Genomic DNA, 22,100 nt, shown 5'->3' with positions numbered 1-22,100 from the left:
CCAAGAGCCAAAAGTAACCTTCATATATAATAAAGAACTTCTGGGGAGAAAGGACACGAGGTTAAGGGATGCTTCATGCAGTATCTCATAATAGGATGGAAAAAAATTCTGATAAAGCTTGAAATCAAGAAGCAGATACTCAAATAAAAGCTTTCCTCAGGGTTTTCTGGTTTTGTCTGTTGTCTGTATTTGTTTCCCTTTCTCTCTGTTGTCCTGGTTGCCTGTTTCCACTTGCTCTTGCATTGAAATGATGATGTTTGAGGGGAGCTGAGGCTCCAGTAGCCCTGTCACCACTTCAGAATGTGTTTGACCTTATGTGCACAAATAGTTCTGTGAATGGTGAGGGCGAAACATTCCCCTGACAGAGCTCAGCCTGTCCACTGTGGCTTTCCCAGGGAAAACCTGCTGCCTCATGCCAGCCTGGGGGAGCCTCCCATTGAAGCAGATGGACATTTGGGACAGGAAGCCAGGCCAGTTCCAGAAACAGGGTTTCTGAAAAACTGCCCACTGTTCTTCCCTCTCCAAGAACAGGGACTAAAACTCTGTCCTATTTTGTGTGTGTGTGGGGGGGCTTTTCAAAACCAAGTGTTGCCAGTTGCTGCTTGAATGGGTGCTGGGTATGACTCTGTGATGTTCAGTGAGGATGCTTCCCTGGCTCAGCTCCATAGTACCTATGTGTTGGAGACAATGAGTAAGGCTACTGAGGTGTGTGGATGTTAAGGTGAAAACAAAATTAATTGGGTTACTTTTATATCTTGTTCGAAGTTCTGAGTGCTTAGCGCTGTACAGGATGAAACAAGGCAGTGAAAATGAATCCCTGGCTTACACAGGCTCAGTGATACACAGAAATCAGTAAAATATGCTAAAAATATTTCTCACAATTCCTTGCCAAGTGTGGATAGTGATGGAAACCTAGCCTGTGCTGCGGGGCATGTTGGCCAGCACTGAGACCATTAGTGCTTCAGAGAGGAGTGACCAGTTCCCTCAACAGCTTCCCCTGGAGCCATCAGATTACACAGCTTGAATGCTGTCTGCTCTGCTCACTGACTGCACATTTGGATGCTGCCAGAAAACAGCTTCTCCTTTAAGCATTTCCACCCTTATTTTCTGGTGCAAACTTACCTCTAAATTGGAATCAGCTGCACGATGATTTGCAGCTGCCCCTGTGCCCGTGGAGACACCCCACTTAACGATCACCTGCCTGGGGCACTCTGGGGTTTTAGTTCCTTTCCTGGTTCGTTCTTCTCCGGATAATAGAGATAAGCAGAAGATATTTAGTAGTATGCAGGTATATTTGGGGGTTTTGTTTCTGTCAGTTTGTGTTCTGTAGGTTATTGATGCTTTAATCTTGGTGGGTAGGCCAAGAAAGCATAATGCTGGTTTAATGAGAGAACTGGTGGGATCCAAGGGCTATTTCCTGTGTGACCATACAACTGCATTTCTTGGCCTGTACTTTTAATTTATAGTAGTTTCTTTTTCCAGTTTTTTTTTCTGCCTTTGCAATGCTCTAGTCCTGTAATAGTGCAGGCTTATTTGTGTTCCCAAGTGTCATGGGAGTGCTGTCACAAGCTGCAGTGTTTGAGGGCAGTTTTAGAAGGATGCTAAATCCCCTTTAATAAGAAGAAACAAATTATCACAAAAGCAGCTTTGTAAGATGTTCATTGTCTGCTGTGGGTTTGTGACTGCAACAAGGCGACTGTATGGGGCTTTGGAGATCTGAAATTTCCAGTCTGATGTTTTCTGACACACGGCTGCCTTGGGATGAGTGGCTTCTGTTGTGACAAGTCACATTGTGTTAAGTCAAGATCAGGTCAGCACACAAGGTGATGTAATGCTGCATTGGGAAAACAACTTAATAGGGCAAAGCAGGGAGGAATTCTTGATTTTGTCAAGTGCTGATTTCTGGTACTACTCTGTGATTCAGATCAATGTACATAGATGAGTAAAGGGGAAATATAAGACTACTCTGAGGGCTGGCACTTGGGATTCAGAGGGAGATGGACAAACAACCAAGAAACTACCTCTAAACTTAAAAGAATAACCTTTTAAATACCAGTCCTAAACAATTCTATATAATGATCCTTGTTCTGCTTAGGTCCACTAAGCTGCTGAACTGCTTTAAATGGGAACAGCCTGTGTAAATTCCCAGCCAAACTCAAAGCTTGACCCAGCTTGTCCCTTATAATGAGATGCTGCCAGTAACAAGCTGAGCAGGTTCTGATCTCGGACCTTAAAGTCTTAACATAACACCCTCCCCACCAAGGAGAAGAAGAAAAACTCATACAGCTGTGGGATGAATCTATATTCTTCTGCTTGGCCATAGGCTTTGCCCTCTTTATGGTGATGGTTTCATGCTGTAGCCTGGGGTCCTCTTGTTTTTAATGCGGTATAAGTTCCCTAACTGGACCAGAGACAATGCCCCAAAACACTGACATATGTAATGCTGTAACAGCAATGGGCTCCGTTTTGGGAATTATTTTTGCAAAAGATTTGTAGTGATGTCTCTGAACTGTCTGTCTGTTCCCATCCTGTGCTTTCCTGTTTCAACAAAAACTTAAACCCTGGCTGTTAAGCTTGATGCCTCTTGAGTGCACAGCAATAGGAGCACAGACATGGCTTCTACGTGCGTTTGTTTGAGCACAGTTTGTGCGCAGCCAAATTAGAGAGATTCCTAAAAGGCCCATCAGGGGGCTATGCCCAGAGGGGGAATCGTGCAGAAAAAGCTCTCTTTTATTTTGAAAGAGAAATGAGAAGCAGTGAAAAGCAGATCTTTAGCTTATTGCCCTGAATATGACTTCTGGAAATCTGATTTTACCGTATCCAAAATAAGAGAAAATGAAGTTTTGCTGGTTACTACCATAGTTATGAGCACTGTGGCCACCTCAGACACACTTCAAGAGGCTAATGAACATGCTTTGGAGAGGGGATTTAATGAGAAAAGTCTCCCTCTCTTGTGCACCTGACAAGGCACAGACACATAGCAAGGGTAAATGCCTCTGCCAGGGACTGAACTGCTGTGTATAAGAGCATAGAAATAACCCCCTGGAACCTCTTGCATAAAATGGAAAAGAGAGGGTCCCTCATTCCCCCTCCCCTCCTTGTAGGTTGGAGAAAACCCTGCCCACATATTACTAATGCCCCTGAAAATGCTTCCTCTCCTGACATTGGGTTGCACACGCTGTAGGAATCAATGCCTGTACCTGAAATTTGCTCTGATGTCCCAGGGATTAATAAGAAGCCTGCAGTTTTTATTGTGACAGCCCCGGGGCAGGATTCTGCTTTCTAGTCTTACACAGAACAGCAATGCTTTCTATCACCTTTCATGTAAATAACCTCGACTTTACCCTTGACATTTTGGGAGCTGTGGCCCAGGAAGTCGTCTTGCTTGATTTCATTGTCACTGGAAGAGCGTGTGCTCCCACTGGGGCTTTGCTGTGACTTTTCTAGGAAAACAGGCACTGCTCAGGTTAATTTGAACAGGGTTCACATTATCCCTCAGGAGATGGTGATTTGGGCCAAAATATTGGCTGTGTTCTTTGTTTTAGCAAAGTAAGTCCAGGGGAAAAAAGCAAACCAGGCACAGAGCAGCAGCACTCTCAGCTGGTTGGGCACTGTGTTCTGCTTAGTTCTGGAAGGAGGTTTTGACTAATGGCCATCTTCTAAAGAGGAGGCTTCAGCATCAAGGCTAGTCAGCAGACTTTATGCTGATGGCACATCGTGTGGGCTGCTAGGGAGAAGGAAAGATCCTACATAAACTACTGGACCTCAGTAAACCAATATACCAAATTTTTGTCTCCAGTGAAGGATGGATATGTTGTAACTGAATGTCACAGCAGGCGAAGGAAGGGGTGTAGCGACAGAGATGAAAACTGGTTGTGCCTGTGGGACCAGTGCTTACTGACCAGCTGATCTCCCAGTCACCTGCAAGTCAAGTGTTTTCTCTGTGTGCCAGCCACAAGAGGTATGGGGGAGAGGAGGGAGGAGAAGGGATAAAAGTGTCCCTGCATTATCCATTAATTACTGCATTCTCTATTAGAGGTCATGAGCTATGTGTATGTATCTATACATTCTCCCCTTTAAACCAGCTGAAGTTCACTCAGGTCTGCCAGTGTTTTCAAAAGAGTTTTCAAAGTTTCGTAAAGTTCTGTCAGTTTTGTAAAATCAATCAGCCAGGTAGAGCAGAAAGCAAGAGTTCTTATTTGTACCTTTAACTGAAGAGAAGAATGTTGTTATCCACAATCTATATGGGTGTGGATCGGTACCAATAAATCTCTGAAGGGAAAAGCTTTATTTGCATGTTAAAATACCAGAACAGGAACTATTTGTTATAAAGCTGTAGGAACACTTCTGTAGCTGAGGGGATGACTTGGAGTGATGTGCTTTTCCCTCCCACTAGAAACACTCAGGAAGGAGCAAAACATTCTGTGAATGTAGGTGTGTGTGGTTGGATGTGAAGTATGAATCCAGCATCTGGTTATCCACTTCTCCTGTTCTTGTTACTCACAACTGTCCTGCCTTCTCACTGGTTTTTAACCTCTCTAGCCACAATTATCCATGTGTGTCTACTAATGCTCTGCTTACTCACACGAACAGCTACCAGAGGTGGAAAGAGGTGCTATATTTTGTCCTACAGGACAGGTTTAATAATTGTTGCCTTTGCTTTTCCTCTCCTGTTACAGGCTGGAAGAAGTCCATCCATCACATCTCCTGTTGCCTTTGACATGCTGCCACTGAAACTGCATCCATTTTCCCAGAGCACTCCGACAGGCTTGGACTGTGTGGGCTGGAAACGGCGCATCTCTGCTCCCGGTGTGTACACCAATCTTAGCTGGGCATGAATTATGAGAGCACTGAGCTCTGGTTTATTGAGTATGGAAACTTTGTGTGCAGTCTAACCTATTTATGATGTCTGTGCAGAAACCTGCTTTAGGGTTGAACCTTTCATGTGCTTTTCATGTTCTGGATTGTTTTCTCCCTGAGTGAATAACCAGGGTGGTGTTTAAAGGCATTGGTCAGCTTTTTAGTGAAGAAGAGATCTCTCCTGGCAATGACAGTGTGCTTGATGTAGAAGCACTGTGTTGTCTGAGGAGCACTCAGTCTCACCTGGGATGATGCTGTGTTTATCACACTCCTGAATTAGGTTTCTGCAGATGAAACAGACTCTCTGCCTTGTGTTCCTGGAGAGTACTGCGGTGGGTATGGTGAGGCTCCTCTCAAGTTGCTAATTAGGCACTAAAGCAACTAAATGAGCCTCTAGAGATACAAGTTTCCTGTACTTTAAATCCCCTTAAAGAGCAAGTATGCTGTGTTTTCATGAAGTATCGTGTCTGCTTCATTTCCAGTGACTGACACTTTTTCAGAATTAAAATGTAAGTTGCATGGATTATTAAACATGGAGATGTATCTTTGCCAGGTTTTTAAATTCTCCATCTGACAGTGCCTTCCCAAACACTGCAGATATCTCTATCATTGGGGTAGAATAAGAAAAACAGAACGCAGAGGAGTTGTTCAGCAGTTCGGAATCTAGCCAGGAAAAGCCAGCCACAGTTGGGTGCCAAGCTGCCATTTCTGCCTCAGAAGGTCTCTGTACCATTGATTAAACACTGCTGGAGTTACCTAATCAAGGGACAATAACACTGCACTTGTTACATCAGAGTTGAATGGTCATAACATTTTGTCAAACATAACTGGTTTGCTTTTAGACACTTTGTACAACTCCTGCACAGAGTCATGAGGCTTCATCTGCAAATAGGAAATCAAACTATTTATTATCATGGTGTCAAGAGCCCTGCCTCTGCTCTCTCAGCACTGAGGGCTTTGATCACTTGCTGTCACAAGCATCTGGTGTTGCCCCAGTGCTTATGACCAGCTCCCTGGCTGAATTAAAAAAGCTGCAGCTTTACTCATTGGAAATCCCAGATGGAAACCCATCATTGTCAAGTTGTCTGTGCATCTCTGACATTAGCTGAAATCCCTGAGCACTGCTGTCATAGAAGTAAATTCAGAGTCACAGCTGAGACAAATTTCATGGTAGTTCCCAACTGGGACCTGAGGGAGTTAAAAAATATGTATGAATTTCTAAAGGTGGATAGGGGGAGTAAATGCATGTAGACTGACCAGCTGGCAGTGCTGTAGGTGTTTATATGCTGTCTAGAAATGGGGCATGAAACTGAGTCCTCTATGATTCACACAATATTCCTGAGATAGGTACAAGTGAACTTCATACCCTGGCCTAAGCCTGGACCTGAAGAATTTCTGAGTAAATGTAGCAAAACATATTAAATGGTGCAGAACCCTTTTTTCAACACCAAAACTGTGTTCACGGGGGAGTAAAATGGTGGAGAGAGGAAGCAGAGATTCTTCTGTCACAGCCATCTCTATTAGCTGCAGCTTGTGGGCTTCATTTGAAGCATTTTGGGGGTGATTAATGTGTGCCCCCGTCCTTCCTGTGGTAGGATGTGGCTGAGAAGAAAACTGCAAATTACTGAAGCAATACTCTGAAGTTGTTGGCTCAGTTTTAGGATTGGGTATGTCCTTGAGGCAGCAGTAGTGCAGCAGAATGCAGAATCTTTGATTCTTGCACAGCTTTGTTGTGATACCTGTTGCTTTTGACAGAGCTGTAGATGATGTAAAATAAATATAAAATTAAATAATGGCTTAATTTAATCTAATTTCAAGATTTCTAACTCCAAGGCTGCAACAGCTTATACTGATGACCCCAGTTTATGCTTTAGTCATAAAAGACACTGAATATGAAAGTACTGTGCAATATGCAGTGGTACTGTGTACTTCCTTGTTGAAAATATGGATAAATTTCTCACTCCCAAAGCCTGCACCTGGTCACCTCGTGCAGGGACTGCTGCAGAGACTGTGGGGGATGGAATATTTCATAAGCCTCTCTATTCTTCAGGTACGTGACAAATGTCAGGATCCCAGCCTGAAAGGTGCCGTGCACAGCTGGGAGATTTCTGTCCTGAGCTCCCCAGTACCTGGGGACAAGAGCTTAGCTGGGCTCAGACTTACTGTCTTAGGTGAGGCTGCCTGTTCCCAGCTAGAACATACCAGGAGTGCTGGGAGAGGAGTTTAATGTTAATGCTGTGCTCGTTACCTTCTGTTCACCAGCCGCTGCCACTGGAGCAGACATCGCTCTGTCTTTATGCCGTGCTGGAAGAAAAGAGGCAGGCTCAGAGCTGTCACCTGGCTATCCCAGCAGTGGGGAGCAGTCACTCCGAGCGCTACTCTCCCTGTCCCCTGCGGTGCCCGGGCCTGACACACCGTGTGGCACCAGCAGGTGGCTCCGGCCCCTGTGAAATGCGGCGCGGCGGGGCCGTGTCATCCCCGTGCGAGCCTGCAGCCCCCCCCGGGCAGGGAGGGAGCACAGACACCCCCTGTGCACACACATACACCCCGGAGTTCGCTAAGTTTACTGTCCCGTTCAAACATCAGGAACCTTTAAATGCTTTGGAAGGGCTTCCCTGGCTGCTACACACTCCAGTACGTAGTGTTGATGAATATAAAGCGTCTTTCCCCTTTAATTCAGAGAATCACAGAATATTCTGTGTTGGAAGGGGCCCACAAGGATTACTGAATCCAACTTTTGGCCCTGCACAGAACCCTCCAAGAGTTACACTGTGTGCTTGAGAGTGTTGTCCAAACGCTCCCTGAGCTCTCGCAGCCTTGGTGCTGTGCCCACTGCCCTGGGGAGCCTGTTCAGTGCCCAAACACCCTCTGGGGGAAGAACCTCTTCCTAATATCCAACCTAACCCTGCCCTGACACAACTTCAAGCCATTTGCTCAGGTTCTGTCACTGGTCTCCACAGAGAAGAGATCAGTGCCTGCCCCTCCTCCTACTCTCATGATGATGTTGTAGACAGCGCTGAGGTCTCCCTTCAGTTCTTCTCCTCTTCTTCTACTTGTCAAGTTATTCCTATGTCTTCATTTGTACCTTGCAGATTGTTCCTTACTGCCAGTGTAGGAAACAAGCTACTTCCTAATGTAGATATGAGAATGCTTTTCTGCTTTTTGGCAGCTTCTGAAGATCTTTAGAGACCTTCGACACAGGAATTGGACCAGAAAAGGGGTGAGAGAGAAGGGCATAATATGTACTGGAGTGAGCAGCGGTAGGATAACAAGGCTTTGGGTTGAAGCAGTGGACCAGCATGTTTGTCTTTTAGGTTATCATACCCATCCTCTCCTTTCCCATCTCTCTCCTAAGACAGATATTTGTTTATTTATAACCTGAAGACTTTGCCTAAAATTTTGGATGTTGCTGGGAAGCTGTTTGGACAGGGGGTGCAGCTGGGAGAATGTGGCTACAACAGGGCTGAAGCTCAGAGATGAGCAGTTCTGGGTACAAGAGCTGAGAGCCCATGGGTCTAGAGCAGAAGGAACATTCAGGGGAGGTGCTGCCTTCTCTGAGCTTTTCCACAGGGACTTTTCAGCTGGAGGCAAGTGACAGACACAAGTAATTGTCTGAGAGTTGCAGGTGTAGTTTCTTGATGTTCCTGCTCTTGCTGTTACCTCAGCCAGAGACTTGTATTCTTGTGCCAGCTCGTTACATTTTCTCAGATGTTTTCCCAATGCTGCCTCTCAGAGAATCTGTGAAACTTCTATTTTGTTTTTTTTCTTCGTGCGTAGGGACACACATGGGACCATAAACCTTCAGGATTTGTCATATCCTCATAGAGGGAGAAACTTGTAACCGGTGTATTACAAGATCAGGTTTGTAGCTGTGCTAGAACAGATCTTAAACCTGTATTATTTAAAATCATTATTTAAATGCAGACCAAAATTTTTGGCAACTTCCCATGAATCTTGTCAGACTTAAACAGCCTGAGATCTTTTAGTTTCCTGCTATCAGATGTCTACAAGAGATGCCCTGGCATTACACCACAGTGCTGGTGTTGGTTGTGCCAACCAAAGAGGAATGAACTCATTGTGGCTGATGTGCACTGATGAACATACTGGTGGCCTTGGAAATCTTGCAAGAGGAATAGGCCAGCCAAGTTCTCAAAGCCTGAATCTTTTGTGGATAGTCTGGAAAACAGTGACCATTTAGTGATACTGAGTTATCCTCTGGCCTCCCTGGTGTAGCGGAAAGTATTTCTCAGAGGCAAAAGGGACTGTTTGTTTACTCAGCATCATGTGGCCAACTTTCATCTTCTTTTCCCAGCTATAGATGGGCTGTTAAACTCACATTTGGCAACAGTTAATGTGAAGATGTTTGACAGCCACTGGAGAAATCTGTTCTAGAGGGAAAATATTAGCTCAAAACCAGGACTTCATTATGTCTTATAAATATTTAGCAGTCCTGTAGTTCAGCAAAATAACAAGCTGAGCTATTTACTCTGTTTTTGTCATTTTAATTCTTGAAGGGACACAGAAAAAACTGGCATGCAGTTTCCCAGATGTGTATCATTGTAGCTGTAGCATGAAATGTCCATTCCATCCTCATTAATCCATAGAAGTGTAATTGAATTGAAGTGGTTAAACAAAAAATCATGTCGCCTACTGCATGTTTTTCTCTTAATCACAGGAAGGTTAGACCCACTGGGTCAATCTTGATTCTGTTTAAGCACAGCCACAAACATTTGCACTCCGAGAGGTCTCTGGTAATGTGTCCTCACTCAAAAGTTTTCATCCAGCCTGAGAAGCTGGGCCCAGTGGTGGCTGAGTTCCTGAAAAGTTGTCTGAGCAGGTTGAGTGGGATTGGTCATATTAGTTACTGAGGTGAAAGGTTTAGTACACCAATAAAAACTTTTCATGTGGCAAAGAGGGAAGAAGATCCTAGCAAATCCTGAATGATTCTGGCAATCACTGTTCAAAGCTATGAGACTACAAGAGAACCCAAGAGAGACTAAAAAATCCAACAGATATTTAGGATCAGGCTGTTCAAAGCTCAGTCTAGTTTGACTCCCTTGACCAGGCTGAGCAGTGAGATCCTTAATCTGTAGCTGGAGTCAGCTGCTGCTACATCAACTGTAGATAACTTCTCTCTCTAGTGCTACAGAAGAAAATCTTTCTGTAGATTTGACAACAAGAAAAAATAAAAACCTATAGTCAGGTGGAACCCTTCAGTGACGAGTTGCAGGCTTAGACTCTGATACAATATTTGCTTTCCACAACTTGGCTTTGTAGTATTTTTCCTCTTTCCATTCTATTAAAAAATACACCTCTCCAATCCACAAATGCAATGCACATACCACTGTAACACCTTCAGCACTGCCGTCTCTGGCATTTTCGGGGATCATCCAGAGCAGAAGTGGGAGGGTTAGCAGAGAACAGATGGAGTGGTGTAAGCAGGTGGAGATCTGCCAGGCAAGAGCAGTAGCTACAGAGCCCATGTAAATAACGTTGGGTTCAGTAGTTCAGTCGGTGAGAGAAGCAGGTACGTGGAGTTTCCTCACTTTTCATGCACCAAGTGGGGACTGCAAGGAGCAAGTGATAATCAGGACTGAATTGGGGCCTCTCCTTAGCACCTTTCATGTCTGAAGAGCTGCCCTGTCCCTTCCTCTTCTCAACCCCCCGTGCTGCACATCCATAGAACAGCTGCATTGATCTTTGTGGTCAATGCTTAACTTCCCTTCCCCTCACTATAGTGATCAAGAAGTGTTTCTCTCCAGTTATGCTTCAATGCAGGCAGCTCTAGGATGCCCTGAAAGAACCAGATCAATGCAGAAGAGTGGTTCTACTGCAGTCAAATCAAGAACATGTTTCCATTTCTGTATCAGAAGGCATTAGAGAAGATATTTTGGTCCAAGTAGTTACATACAGAAGATAATTGAAGGCATAATTTTGTTACAGGCCACTGTAGAAATGTTGAGTTTTTTATTGCTGCAGAGACCTTTCTTTTAAAGAATAGCTGAAATATTTAAGGACTCAGAAGTTGGCTCAGCACTGTTGGGTTCTTTGTAATATTCTGCAGTGATGGAGGGTGAAATTTTTTTTTTTCTTTTAGGAAATACTCAGTAAAGCAGAAGTCTTACTGAAATAAAATAACTCTGATACTGCAGAGATAGTGAGGCAAAGTCAAAGGGGTTTCTCTGTCAAAGCAGTCTGCCATGGCCATATAACGTAGCTTTATTTGCTTTGGAAAGAACTACCTGATTCAGAAATAGTGAAAAAGCATTTTCAGTTCTTATGTGAAATTAAGCTCTTAGTTTCTGGGTTTGTGTGCCTAGAGACATGTTCACTCTGTAAGCAGTAGGAGCAGTTTGGGGGTTCCCCACCTGCTCCTCTGTGGCCCACTGTGGGTGGCTGTCACCCTCCCAGCTTTGCTGGCAGAGCCAAGCTCCTCCTTTATTTTGGTCCATTCCTGAGTCTCACCTGGCAAACTCTCACCTGACCTGGGTAATTCACACTGAAGCAATCTATTCTGGCCTCACACTGTTTTCTGCTGCACATGTTACAAACCACATGGCTACTCTTAAATGATTTTGATAGTTGGACATATCTACCATTGGAAGGCAGGTGATTGAGCAGAGTGGCAACCCAGAAATATCCTTTATCATAAAACCTCTGTGGTGCCTCAAAGCTGTTGTTAAACTGCACAGGTATTTCTGCATTCTCAGGAAACTAGTATCCTTTTAGAATCCTTCTTATAGGGACACACTGAATCACCTTAGGTAATGAAAATGTAAACCTTTCCAATTAAAAAGTAGTTATTGATGCTGTTTCAGTTGGGACTGAGGTCTCTTACAGAGATCACATATGGAAATAGGGATCATCCCAGGTCCATGGTCCGGGAGGGGATGCTAAATGATTTTTCAAAGCTCCCAGCTGCAACCTCCCCAGATCTCAATCTGTGTTTTTCTGGCTTTGATTTCATTTTGAATTCTTTTTCTGAGGACTTACAAAAATAGTTTTTTAATAGCAGCAGCCGCAGCCAGTTCTAAACATGATTAGTTTATATGTTAAGTCCTTTCTGAGTTCTCAGGGGAAGCAGATAACACAAGGTCTCTCTCACTTGGGCATTTTTAAAATGCATGAAATTCTACTATTTCCACTTATTTATTTTTAATCTGACAGTTCTGCTAAATTAGGAGGAGAGATCTCTGTCTCACCCTTGCTTTTTTTTCGTGCCTTGAAATCGGCTTTAATCAAAATCAGCTGCTGGAAGCTGCAGCTGAAAGCAGTTGAGCTGCCACAGAGGGAGCCTCCTTAGTGGACCCCTATGATGTCAGGATGCATCGAGGCAAGCGGAGAGGAGGGTAGGAATCCAGCTCAGTGCTCGGGCAGCGCTGCCAGGTACCGCTGCCCTGGGAGCAGCCGCGGAGAGCGGAGCCCCTTTCCTCCCCCGGCAGAGCAGAGCCCCTGGCTCTCCCTCTCACCTGCCTGCATGAGGACCCAGCAGTGCCCCAGTGAGTCCAGCGGGGCACACAGTGGGGAGAACTGCAGCAGCAGTGGAAGCTCCGGGCTCTCCCCGGGTTCGGATTCAGACAGCAGCGGGGTGGTGTGTGGTGGTGGTGGGATGAGAGGTGTCCTGTCCAGATACTGGAGCTTGGAGAGTCTTCACTCTGCCACAGGTAAGGGGCTATTTTTTCCCTTTTTTTTTTTTTTTTTTTAAACTGCTCTGTGATATTGCACTGACCTTGAGAGACCAAACCAAACCCTCTGGAAAAAGTATATAATTTGGAAATGCAGTCTCTTAGTCTTGAGAAATAAGCAAAACATTCAGTGTTTGCTAGTTAAACCCCCTGCAGACTCACAGCTAAACCAAAACATCATAGACCCTTAATAGACTTCTTAAGTCAGAAGGGAAGAAATAGGTTCTTAATGGCTTTGGAAACAGTGCTTAGGCTTCTACCTGATTAAAGGTGTCCTTGCCTTTTGGAACAGCATTTCTTATATCAGCTTAATTACATAGGGCCCAACGTTATAGAGTTGACATTTCTCTGTGTGAATTCCAGTATAGAGTATTGCTGCCCTTAGAAAATGTCCAAGCTGTGTGCAGCAGATGAGGGCTAGGTAGGGTTGCCCTGCTGTGCACTGAAGGAGGGAAAGGCAGTTCCCTGAGCCAGCTGCTCAAGTTCAGTTTTTGTTTTCCCATCCATTATTTAATGCCTTTCTGAACCAGAGATATTGGAGGCACGTTCATATAGCCTGTTTTGACTCAGCCTGGAATTCTGGTTTTTAGTCACTGGTGTGCCTATTTAGGGTTTGAATGTTTGAACTGCAAGCACGGTAAGGAAGGTCTCTCATTCCCAAGTGGCAGTAGCAAAGCAGCCTGGCACTGATGGTGACGGCCAATGATTGCTGAGCTGTTCAGCTGTTGCTGTTCAGAGAGATTTTTAGCAGGGCTGCAGTAAATTAGTTCCTCTATTAGATAAATTCAGACAAGTGCCTTCCAGGCCACCACTGACTGGCATTTCCTTAGTAAAAATACTCAGTGCTACCAGCTAGAATCAAGGCTTGGGAAGAATTCAGGGTGTAGTTCTGTGTAATCTGCTTTAGTCGTGTATACTTTTAATTATTGAAAGGTCTTGTAATTCCATCTGCTACTGTAGATTTCAGGCTGTTTAATAAAATCTGAATTGCTGCCCTGGATCCTCTGCTGAAGTGTGAGTAATTGCACGATCCAGGCAAGGACCACAGCAGGGTGGCCAGTCTATCTGACTTTCCAACCCACACCCCAGAGCTTTTGGTGGCCAAGAAACACTGAACACCTACAGTGTGTCCTGAGAGCCCAGAGGCAGGAAAAAGGCTCAGGGTGAGATCAGACCATTGGTACTCTGGTTTGGGCAATGATTTGGACCATAAATACATGGGGGCGTGTTTTTGTGTCTTGTAGCATCTGCTGGCTCATTTTGTCCTGTAACTGAGAATGCAAATAATCCCCAGCACAGCTCTGACATTGGCACACACTAATGCTGGCACAGGGTCTTTTTGCAAACTACTGCTCAGAGTTGCACGCGGGGCTGTGGCAGTGGTTCAGTCCTCTCTGTGTGTGAGGGTTTGCTGTCAGCTGTCCTGGGTGCATTCTTGGCCTGAATCAGGTCAATTGATACAAGTGGTGTACAGTGATATAAAAGAAGTAACGCTGATAGCAAAATCGGGCTTTGAGACTGAGTCTCTTTTTTCTAAATGCTCTTTCATTTTTTCCACAGCAGTCTTGCTCCAAGGGCTGTGAGGCATGGTGTCATTTTGTGGATGCTGCATGCATTTAGCAGGAAATGCAGAGATGGGAGGAAATGGAATAGAAAATGGTATGGAGACAGACTGAAGATTGACCAAATTAAGTTTCATAATTACAGTGTTGATATATCAATACAATAATAAAAGCAGATCACTGCCTTGAACTACTACAGTAGGTGTCTTCTCATGTGCAAGAGATATTTGAGAGTTTACCTCTAACCACTAACAAAATTCAGGTCAGAATTAGGGTTAAACCTTGGGGGCAATGCATCTCTCAGAAAAATTTATTTTGTGTTGATTCTTCACTGTCACAATTTTTCTTTGGATTAAACTAAGGAAGCTGTGGTAGAACTGCTCCTCGTCATTATCGTCAGTTGGCTGTCCGAGGAGTGAGGTGGGATTTCTTTGAAGCTTGTCCTAAATAACATTTTTGAATGGTAAAATTTAAAACAGTGTTTAAACCAAACAACAAAACCCCCAGCAGAAGCAACAGCAGCTGGCAGTGCATGAGAGAAATGGCAACTAGAATGCATGGGAATGTCATCTCCTCAGAGGAGCTGGGAGTCTCCAGCATCTTTGTATGTGATACACCAAGAAACTGGAGGGGAAAAAAAAGAGTATGAACTGTGTGGAAACACTCTGAAGTGCCCAACTGTGCATTAAAAAAGGTCTGGAAGCTCCAGACCTAGAAGAGTGAATCTCTTTCTCTGTTTTAAAGGGATTCTGCATTCCCTGTAGTGGCCTTTGGGTTGGATAGGTGGACTTGGTAGACAGGGTTTTGCTTTTCTTCCCTCAATGTGCATGTAAGCTTGTCTGCAGGGATCCTCAGTCTGAGTCTGTCGCTGTCTAAGATTTCAGAGAAGAAAGATTAGAAATAAACCAGATTTAAGTGGCTGAAAAGTGGAGGTGAGAGGGAGGTGGGAGGTACAATCGGAATGCAGCCATCTGAGCTTCTCTTTTACACAAATTAGATTTCCAGGGAATGAAAGACAGGTGTGTTTGTGTGTTTACACATGGGTATGTTTGACAGTGTGTTGACATTACCTGACTTTTCTACACAGGCTATGTTTTTCCATGTTCATAGGGGCAAAAACTGTCTTTGGTTAGTAATATTCCTCTGCAGTAATGCGGTACAATTCCTTTTGGTTTGGGGATGACCTTCTTCTGGTATGTTGATCAAGAGGGGCAGCTAAATGTGACAGCTAGAAGAGAAAAGACCTGTTGTTACAGCATAAATTTCTGTGCAAGTGCCATTTGAAATGCAACTATGCAAAAAACATTGTTCAGACTCGTATGAAGTAGCAAATTCTACTGGGTTTTAGTATCAGTGCATGGCATTTTTGGTCTAAATGTCAATAAACAGTAGCTTACGTGAGGAGGCCCCTCTCCCTGAAGCTAGATATAAATCTGAAAACAGGGAATGCTCTACAGTTCTACCAGGCTCTCCATTTGAGGATGCCAGGAGACTTCACAAGCATCAATAACCCTCTCAGAGGGCCCGGGAGGTTTTCAAAGTGTGATTTAGGGTAGAAAAAGAGGTACATATGGTTTGATGCTTGGATAGTAGCCTTGCTATTTTTAAATACTCATGAGCAATTTCCAAGTGTTTGGCCCATGCGGTTCTTCAGTAAGAAAATGATTGGGAGCTGGGGTGGCTCAGCAGTTCTGGAAATCAGGCCTTAAGTATCTCAGCTGGACAAAAAACCCATGAGGCATCCAAATTAAAGGTCAGTTGTGACAGTGCTCCAGCAAGTGATTCAGTGGAACTATGAACACTTCACCCTGGTTTCCTAGCAAGACTTTGTATCCCAGGCTCATGCTGCCTCTATCCCATTCATCTCTGTTGTACAACTCCACTGAAAAGTTTGTTTCCTTTAGAATTGTTTCCAGATTCAAGCCTGTGAGCAGCTCTCTTTGCTTTTCCAGGTCCTTTGTTGCAGGTCCAATCCCAACCTCATTAATACTTCTGTTTACTCTTTTGCTTGTCCAAGTCGGGAAGGACTGGAAGGGCAAAGAAAGGTGGGGACAAAGGGGGAATCACAACCTGAAGGAGTAATGGTTGCCACAGTTACCCTGAGATCCTCTGAGTATTTGTGCATATGCAGAAATTTAATTGTACAGGCTACACTTCAGTGTGCCTCTGCACAGTTTTGTGGCTCCTAATATGCAGATATGCTCATCTACTGCCCTTGGGAATATGGCCTTTAAACAAACAAGAAAACATGAAACATGGGTGTGGAGGCTTTTTTTTTTTTTTCTTCATTTAGAGCTTAAAAAGAAAATTGTGGTTTTTCAGAAATGTTTTTTCCAAGTCATTCATTTCATTGTTGTGGCCGAGGAGGGAACCAGCAACAGAGCTGTGGCAAAGGCTTTGCGTCTTTCTTGTTTGGCAAGAGATTTTCTTTTGAGCCCTTTCATTTTCCTTTTTTCTTCCCCCCATCCTGCCTTTTTGGTACTGATGTCTGCAGCTCGGTTCATGGGCTGCAGTGCATAATTCCACTGACCCTCCTTTCTCTAGGGTCGTGCAGTCTGCAGGAGTTAGAGGTCACACAAGGGGAGATTGATTTAAGGTTCAAATTGCTTCAGAACTAATCCAGAGGAGAGCAGGAAGGAAAAAGTTAGTGCCTTCAAGAACACACTGCAGCATGTTGATGTTCTGTTTCACCCTTAACTTGGCAAATTGTGAGCTGGGATGTTTCAGCTGGATTCATTGCTTGCACTGTAGCATGTGTCTTGTGTGTTCCCTCCCCTCCATAAATCCTGTGTCACCTGCCAGAATAACTTCCATTCATCTTCTGAACAATTAATCGATGAATTAAAAAGAAAAAAAGATACAACAATCCATGCTAAACTAACTGGGATTTTTCTCTCTATGTGGATTCATTTGCAATGGTGACTGATGTGGTTACATTAAACCTAAGGGTGATCCTGGACTTTTGAGGAAGAATTACAACATTAACATCTCTTGGTTGAACTAGTTGAGCTGTCATAAAGCTTAAGTAAATATTCCTTAGGTGGAAAATACATCTTCCAAATAATGTGTTGAGTGTTGCTGAATTGTGACTTGGCATCACACTCAAATAGTGAGGGCATCTACATTAATAAGTGCTTGAGTTCATTTCAGTGAAGGAAATCTCAGTAAATTTTAAGTGTGTGTAAACTTGACCACCTGACACATTCAGCACACTTAAAAAACGTTTTTTCAGAGCAAACTATCCTCTAACATCACGCTTTTCCATAAAAGGGAATAGAGTGTTAATGTAGGTAGGAAAGTCTAATCATGTTTCTGTACCTCTGTTTGCAGCAGAACCAGTTTTTGTAAGTTCAGCTATTTTGGAGTTCTAATTACATTTTAATATGTTGGGGGTGGTAGTTGTAGCTGGCTTTCCCTTGAGATTTTTTTTGTTTTGTTTCAAAAGGAGTAAATGGCTCATGTCCCTGTGAGGCACAGATTACCACCTGTGCCTACCAGGGATAAACATTCCCATCTTTGCTGATGCTGTGTTTGCAGGGGGGAAAGATAAATCTTTGGGAGCACTGCCTGTGATACTTCCCTCGGTGTCACAGGTACCCCATCTTCATCCTTTTCCTTCTCTGCCTTCAAAACAACTCTCATGAAGAACATATAAATTGTGATCAACATTTCCTTTGCTGAGAAATATGAAAATTCTAAGGCTATTTCCTCAGAGATTGTTACCTTTAGAGTAGCATTTCAGACAAACACTTCTTTGGGATATATCTGAGCTTCAGTTGCTGTTATATTTCTAGGTGGAAGTGAAACAGCCTTAAGTCAACTGATTTGGATACTGCCAGCACCACAGCACTCGCAGCAGGACATCTTGTGATCCAAGAGAACAGATGAAAGGGGGAATAAGGTGGTACCATGGAGCCTATCTGACCCCTCCTTTCTCTACATTTGAGTAGACATGCAAAGGCTTGGAATAACTGTGGAATGTGTTGCTCATTTGGGTTATCTGCATTTATATCACGTTGGTAAAAAAGGGAGAAAAATTAGGTTATAACATGTGCTGGCAAATAGTGTTTATGCCCAGTGGTCACAAAGAATGTGTATAATTGTTGCCTACACATGATGAAGCTTCACTATTGCTGCTCAGCATTTAGTTAAGTTAAACAATGTAGGTAACAATCATGCCTGTCCTTTGCCATCGGGATGTGTCCTTTCACTTACTAAGCTTGTCTGTAACTAAGCTTATTCCCTATTAAGGTCTTGTTCTCCAATTCATCCGAATCACCAGAAGTGTCTTTGAAGGATTAGAGAAATACAGCCTTCTTCTGAGGGTCAGTAATTATCTGTGGAGGCTTCTAATTTAATTAGAGTCCTGCTTCATCTCAGAATCCTTTTGTAGTCTGAGGTTTTCGAAACCAACCAACTAGTTCAGTAATTTGCTTAAAATACTAGGGCCAAACTGGGTGTGTGAACTGCCCATTATGTCGGTCTGAGCAAGCCCGAAGTCTGAAGATGAGCTGTCTTCTTGAACACCGAATGCCTTCAGAGGCTGTGCCATTCGAACAAAGCTGCTCTTAAAAGTGGTGTCTGCACATGAAAGCGAGACATTAACTCAGGTGTAAGCTGAGAGGACCTGAGTTTGCACCTGGTTAACTGTCTTGGATTGCATTGTGTGAACAGCCAAGTGTTGGCAGCTCTCACTACAAATACACCTCGGGGTGTGTTTGCCGAAGCAGGTATAGAGAGCTCTGCTGTTGGTATTCTCAATCCCTTCGAATCAAGGAGCAAGAGATTTCCTGGACTACCATGTTGGCTCATGAAAGCTCAATTAACATTCTTTTGCCATGTAGTACAGTCAGAGCAAAGGCTTTGCAGGAGCAACTGAGCCATTTCCAAGTTGTGCTGTATCCCAAGGAGTGCTTATGGAAGCTCTAATGCATCAGCCACACTTGCAGTTTATTTTTGCATTCTGTGGCCTCCAGCACAATGTAGGCTGGCAAGTGGCAGTAGAATAGGAGGGAATCCAAGTGCCAAAGGCAATGAGTAAGCAGTTGTATTCAATGTCCTTCTTGGTGTCTTACTCTTTGAGTTAAATTCTCTTTTTACCTCATATTTGAGTGTATGTGTGTGTATCTACAGTCGTACACTGGTTAAGCTTAGGATATTGTGTGTGCTTATTATCAACACTTTCAGTGAGGTTTCTTGAAAGCCAGCACTTCTAGGTTTGGGCTCTAAGTTTGTTTATCTACCAATGGATAAGGCTTCTTTTAGAACCATTCTTAAAGGATCTAATAAATTCCTAAATAGTAATTTCAAATCCATTTCAAATGTACCATTAAGGTATTTGGTGCCATCCTGTTGTTTTGAAAGGTAAATTACATGTAAGTATTTATTAAATAACTTGAAAAATAAGTTTTTCTTTCAGGAACATCAGGTAAATGCAGAGCTTTGATTTTAACTTTCTTTAAAAAAAACCTCCCAACATTATAACAGCACTGGAATGTTTCATGTTGAGGATAAAGAAAGATAAGATTGGCAATGTTTTCGCAACAGCTGGCAGAGATTTATTGCTACGTGGGAGTGAAATAGCGAGAGTTTTCCTTATGGCAAATGGAAATAGTTTCCATGAGGTAGTTTTGAATTAGCCTCTTTTTTTATTGAAGTCTGTCTTTAAAAATTTAGACAAAAAGATGATGTCCTTAGAGGCCCAACATTAAGGCCAAATGATCCATTTTAATAGTAGGATCAAGCTATCTGTGCTCTCCCTCTGCCAGCAAAATCTTTCCACTCCAGGTGTGAAACCCCCTCAGCTATGCACGAGCCAAGATCACTAATCACTACCCAAATGCACATGCAAAAAGACATTCCTGGCATTCAGAAACTGCAGTTCACAGAGTCTTTTAAGAACCAAGGGAGGACCACAAACAGGGCTTATGCACTAATTGGCCATGGCTCCCTGTTCTTGGAGCTGTCAATAAGGTTATTTCTTGCAGTGATCTTTAGTCAAGGCATATACAAGTTTGGAGCAGCAAAAGCTGTCTAAATAATTACTGAATTTAAATAAACCCAACCCAAACTGTTTGGGAAAACTAAAGGTTCCTCTGTAGCAATAAGGTGCAGCAAGCAGTGAGAATCAGTCTCCTCTGCTGAACCCCAAGGGCTGCTGGAGCTGCGTCTCTGGTGAGACTTCCCTTGCTGTCTCTCAGGTCCCTGACTGTGTTCTGTTATCCTGCACAGTCTGGGACACAGTGTGTGTGGCTCTAAGAGAATCACACAAACCAGCAGCCCTGCTCAGGGCTGTGTCTTGAAGTGGTCAGCTCAGAGTCCACCCAAAAAATACACACCTGCAGTGTTTGGATCTGACCTCAGCTTCAGTCGTGAAGTATCTGCAGTTGGAAGATGACAGTGGGATGCTGCAGGCAGGTCCAAGAATAAGGAGCTCTGAGCTCCTGTTTTTGCAGTCCTACAGCAGGCAAACTACTCGTGTGGCTCTTGTTCTGTGCCTATATCCAAAGTGTCTCAGTTCCCGATGACACAGAGCGACCTGGATAAGAGAATAATAGCCTGAATGCTGGAGCTGTTGTTTGGAACACTGAGTAGCTTCTCAGTTGGCTCAGCTCCTGCTGACTAGACTGGTGCTCTGGCAGGAGGGCCCTCTCTCTGAGCAGAGCTGCATGTCAGCGTGAGGTCACTGATGGTACATCCTGCTCAGGGCAAAAACCTACTCTGCATGCCTGAAAGAAGCTTTGACAATAAACCTTTTAAGAGAGTTTATTATGAAAACACAGCGTTACTAATATCCTGAAAACAGTGGATTTGGATCAATTCGAAATGTGGCATTCTTATCAGCCTTAAAAGCTTGAATAAATTAAAAAATATGCAGAACCCATCTGTACTGAAACTTGTTGATTGGATCCGTCAGTTCTCTTTAGAGAAAGCAAAATAATTTATTTTGGGCTATTTTTTGTCCCAATTCTGAGCTTCACTGCTGTAAATCTAGGGCCTGGCAGTCCTATTTCATGCTGTTTTACCATCAATACTGTGCACAGGCTGAATTCTGGGGGGTTGGTTTTCTCCTATGCATCTCTGGTCACAGTTGGGGGTATAATGCTCACCTGTGTTCGTGCTGCTTTTTCTGTGAGGGCACACAGTGGCCCCCCAGTGCCTGTTGACCATCATCCCTGAGCCACTGGGGAGGTCTCTAAAATGTTTGTATGTAGGCCATGTACATTATGCATCTTTTAGGCAGCCACTTGTGATTGCCTGATCCAGATAACTCCTCTGATCTGAAAAACTTCATTTTCAGAAGGAAAAAAAAAAAGGTAATTCCAAGGGTAAGATAAAGAAATGTCACAGCTCTTCAAGCTGGTGACCTGACACTCAAACGAAATTATTTAAAAATACACTGAATTAATAATGGCCAGGTCATAAGTCTTGACTCATCTAAATCATTCTTGATGCCTGAAATCATAAATATGTAGAGTGTGAGCACTGCTGGGTCAATTCCTGAAAGGCTGCTTGGCCAAATACATGGTTATTTTCAGAGTAAAGGTGGAACCTCCAACCTGCATTCTGCCTTCCTCTCAGGTGCTGCCTTTCCTTTTCTCAGAAAGGCATCTCGATTGCAAAGGTTTTTCCAATTGCAATAAAAATAAAATATGAGGATGATTTCTGTTTTTTGTGAGAATATAGTGCAAATATAGGGAAGAGGTGGATTGTTCCATCCACTTGTCAGAGGACTTGTCACCTATTCTTATGCTTTACATTTCTCTTAGGGTGTTCGCTGACTTGCAGTGGCACCAGTGCAGCTGTCTGTGACCCAAATCCTTTATCATACTAAGCAAAGAAAGGGCAGTTCAGCAAGTCCTGAGTTCTCAGAGGAAAATGAGCCTTACCAGGTGCAAACTGTGTGCACATTAGAGCAGAAGTAACTTCTTGCAGTTACTTCCCAGCCCTTACTTAATGTTTTTAATGGCACCTTGACTTGTGGGTTGCTGTG

General features: G+C 43.6%; 1 protein-coding gene across 2 annotated transcripts in view; it reads left to right on the top strand.

Annotated features, from left to right (window-relative positions):
• The window catches only part of ARHGEF4 (Rho guanine nucleotide exchange factor 4), a 116,968-nt gene that overhangs the window by 6,865 nt on the left and 88,003 nt on the right, over window positions 1–22,100 (top strand). The window contains exon 4 of one of the 2 annotated variants that reach the window (XM_027897946.1): window positions 4,680–4,809. In XM_027897946.1, the coding sequence (XP_027753747.1) occupies window positions 4,680–4,809 (130 nt within the window). Of the gene's footprint in view, window positions 1–4,679; window positions 4,810–12,200; window positions 12,525–22,100 lie in introns of those variants that run through there. The other variant, XM_027897947.1, reaches the window with a different exon arrangement.

This window comes from Empidonax traillii, unplaced genomic scaffold (assembly GCF_003031625.1).
Source record: "Empidonax traillii isolate 1590-97213 ecotype Southwest subspecies unplaced genomic scaffold, ASM303162v1 scaffold570:size522666, whole genome shotgun sequence".
Lineage (NCBI taxonomy): Eukaryota > Metazoa > Chordata > Aves > Passeriformes > Tyrannidae > Empidonax > Empidonax traillii.
This window is presented reverse-complemented; position numbering and strand designations above follow the sequence as displayed.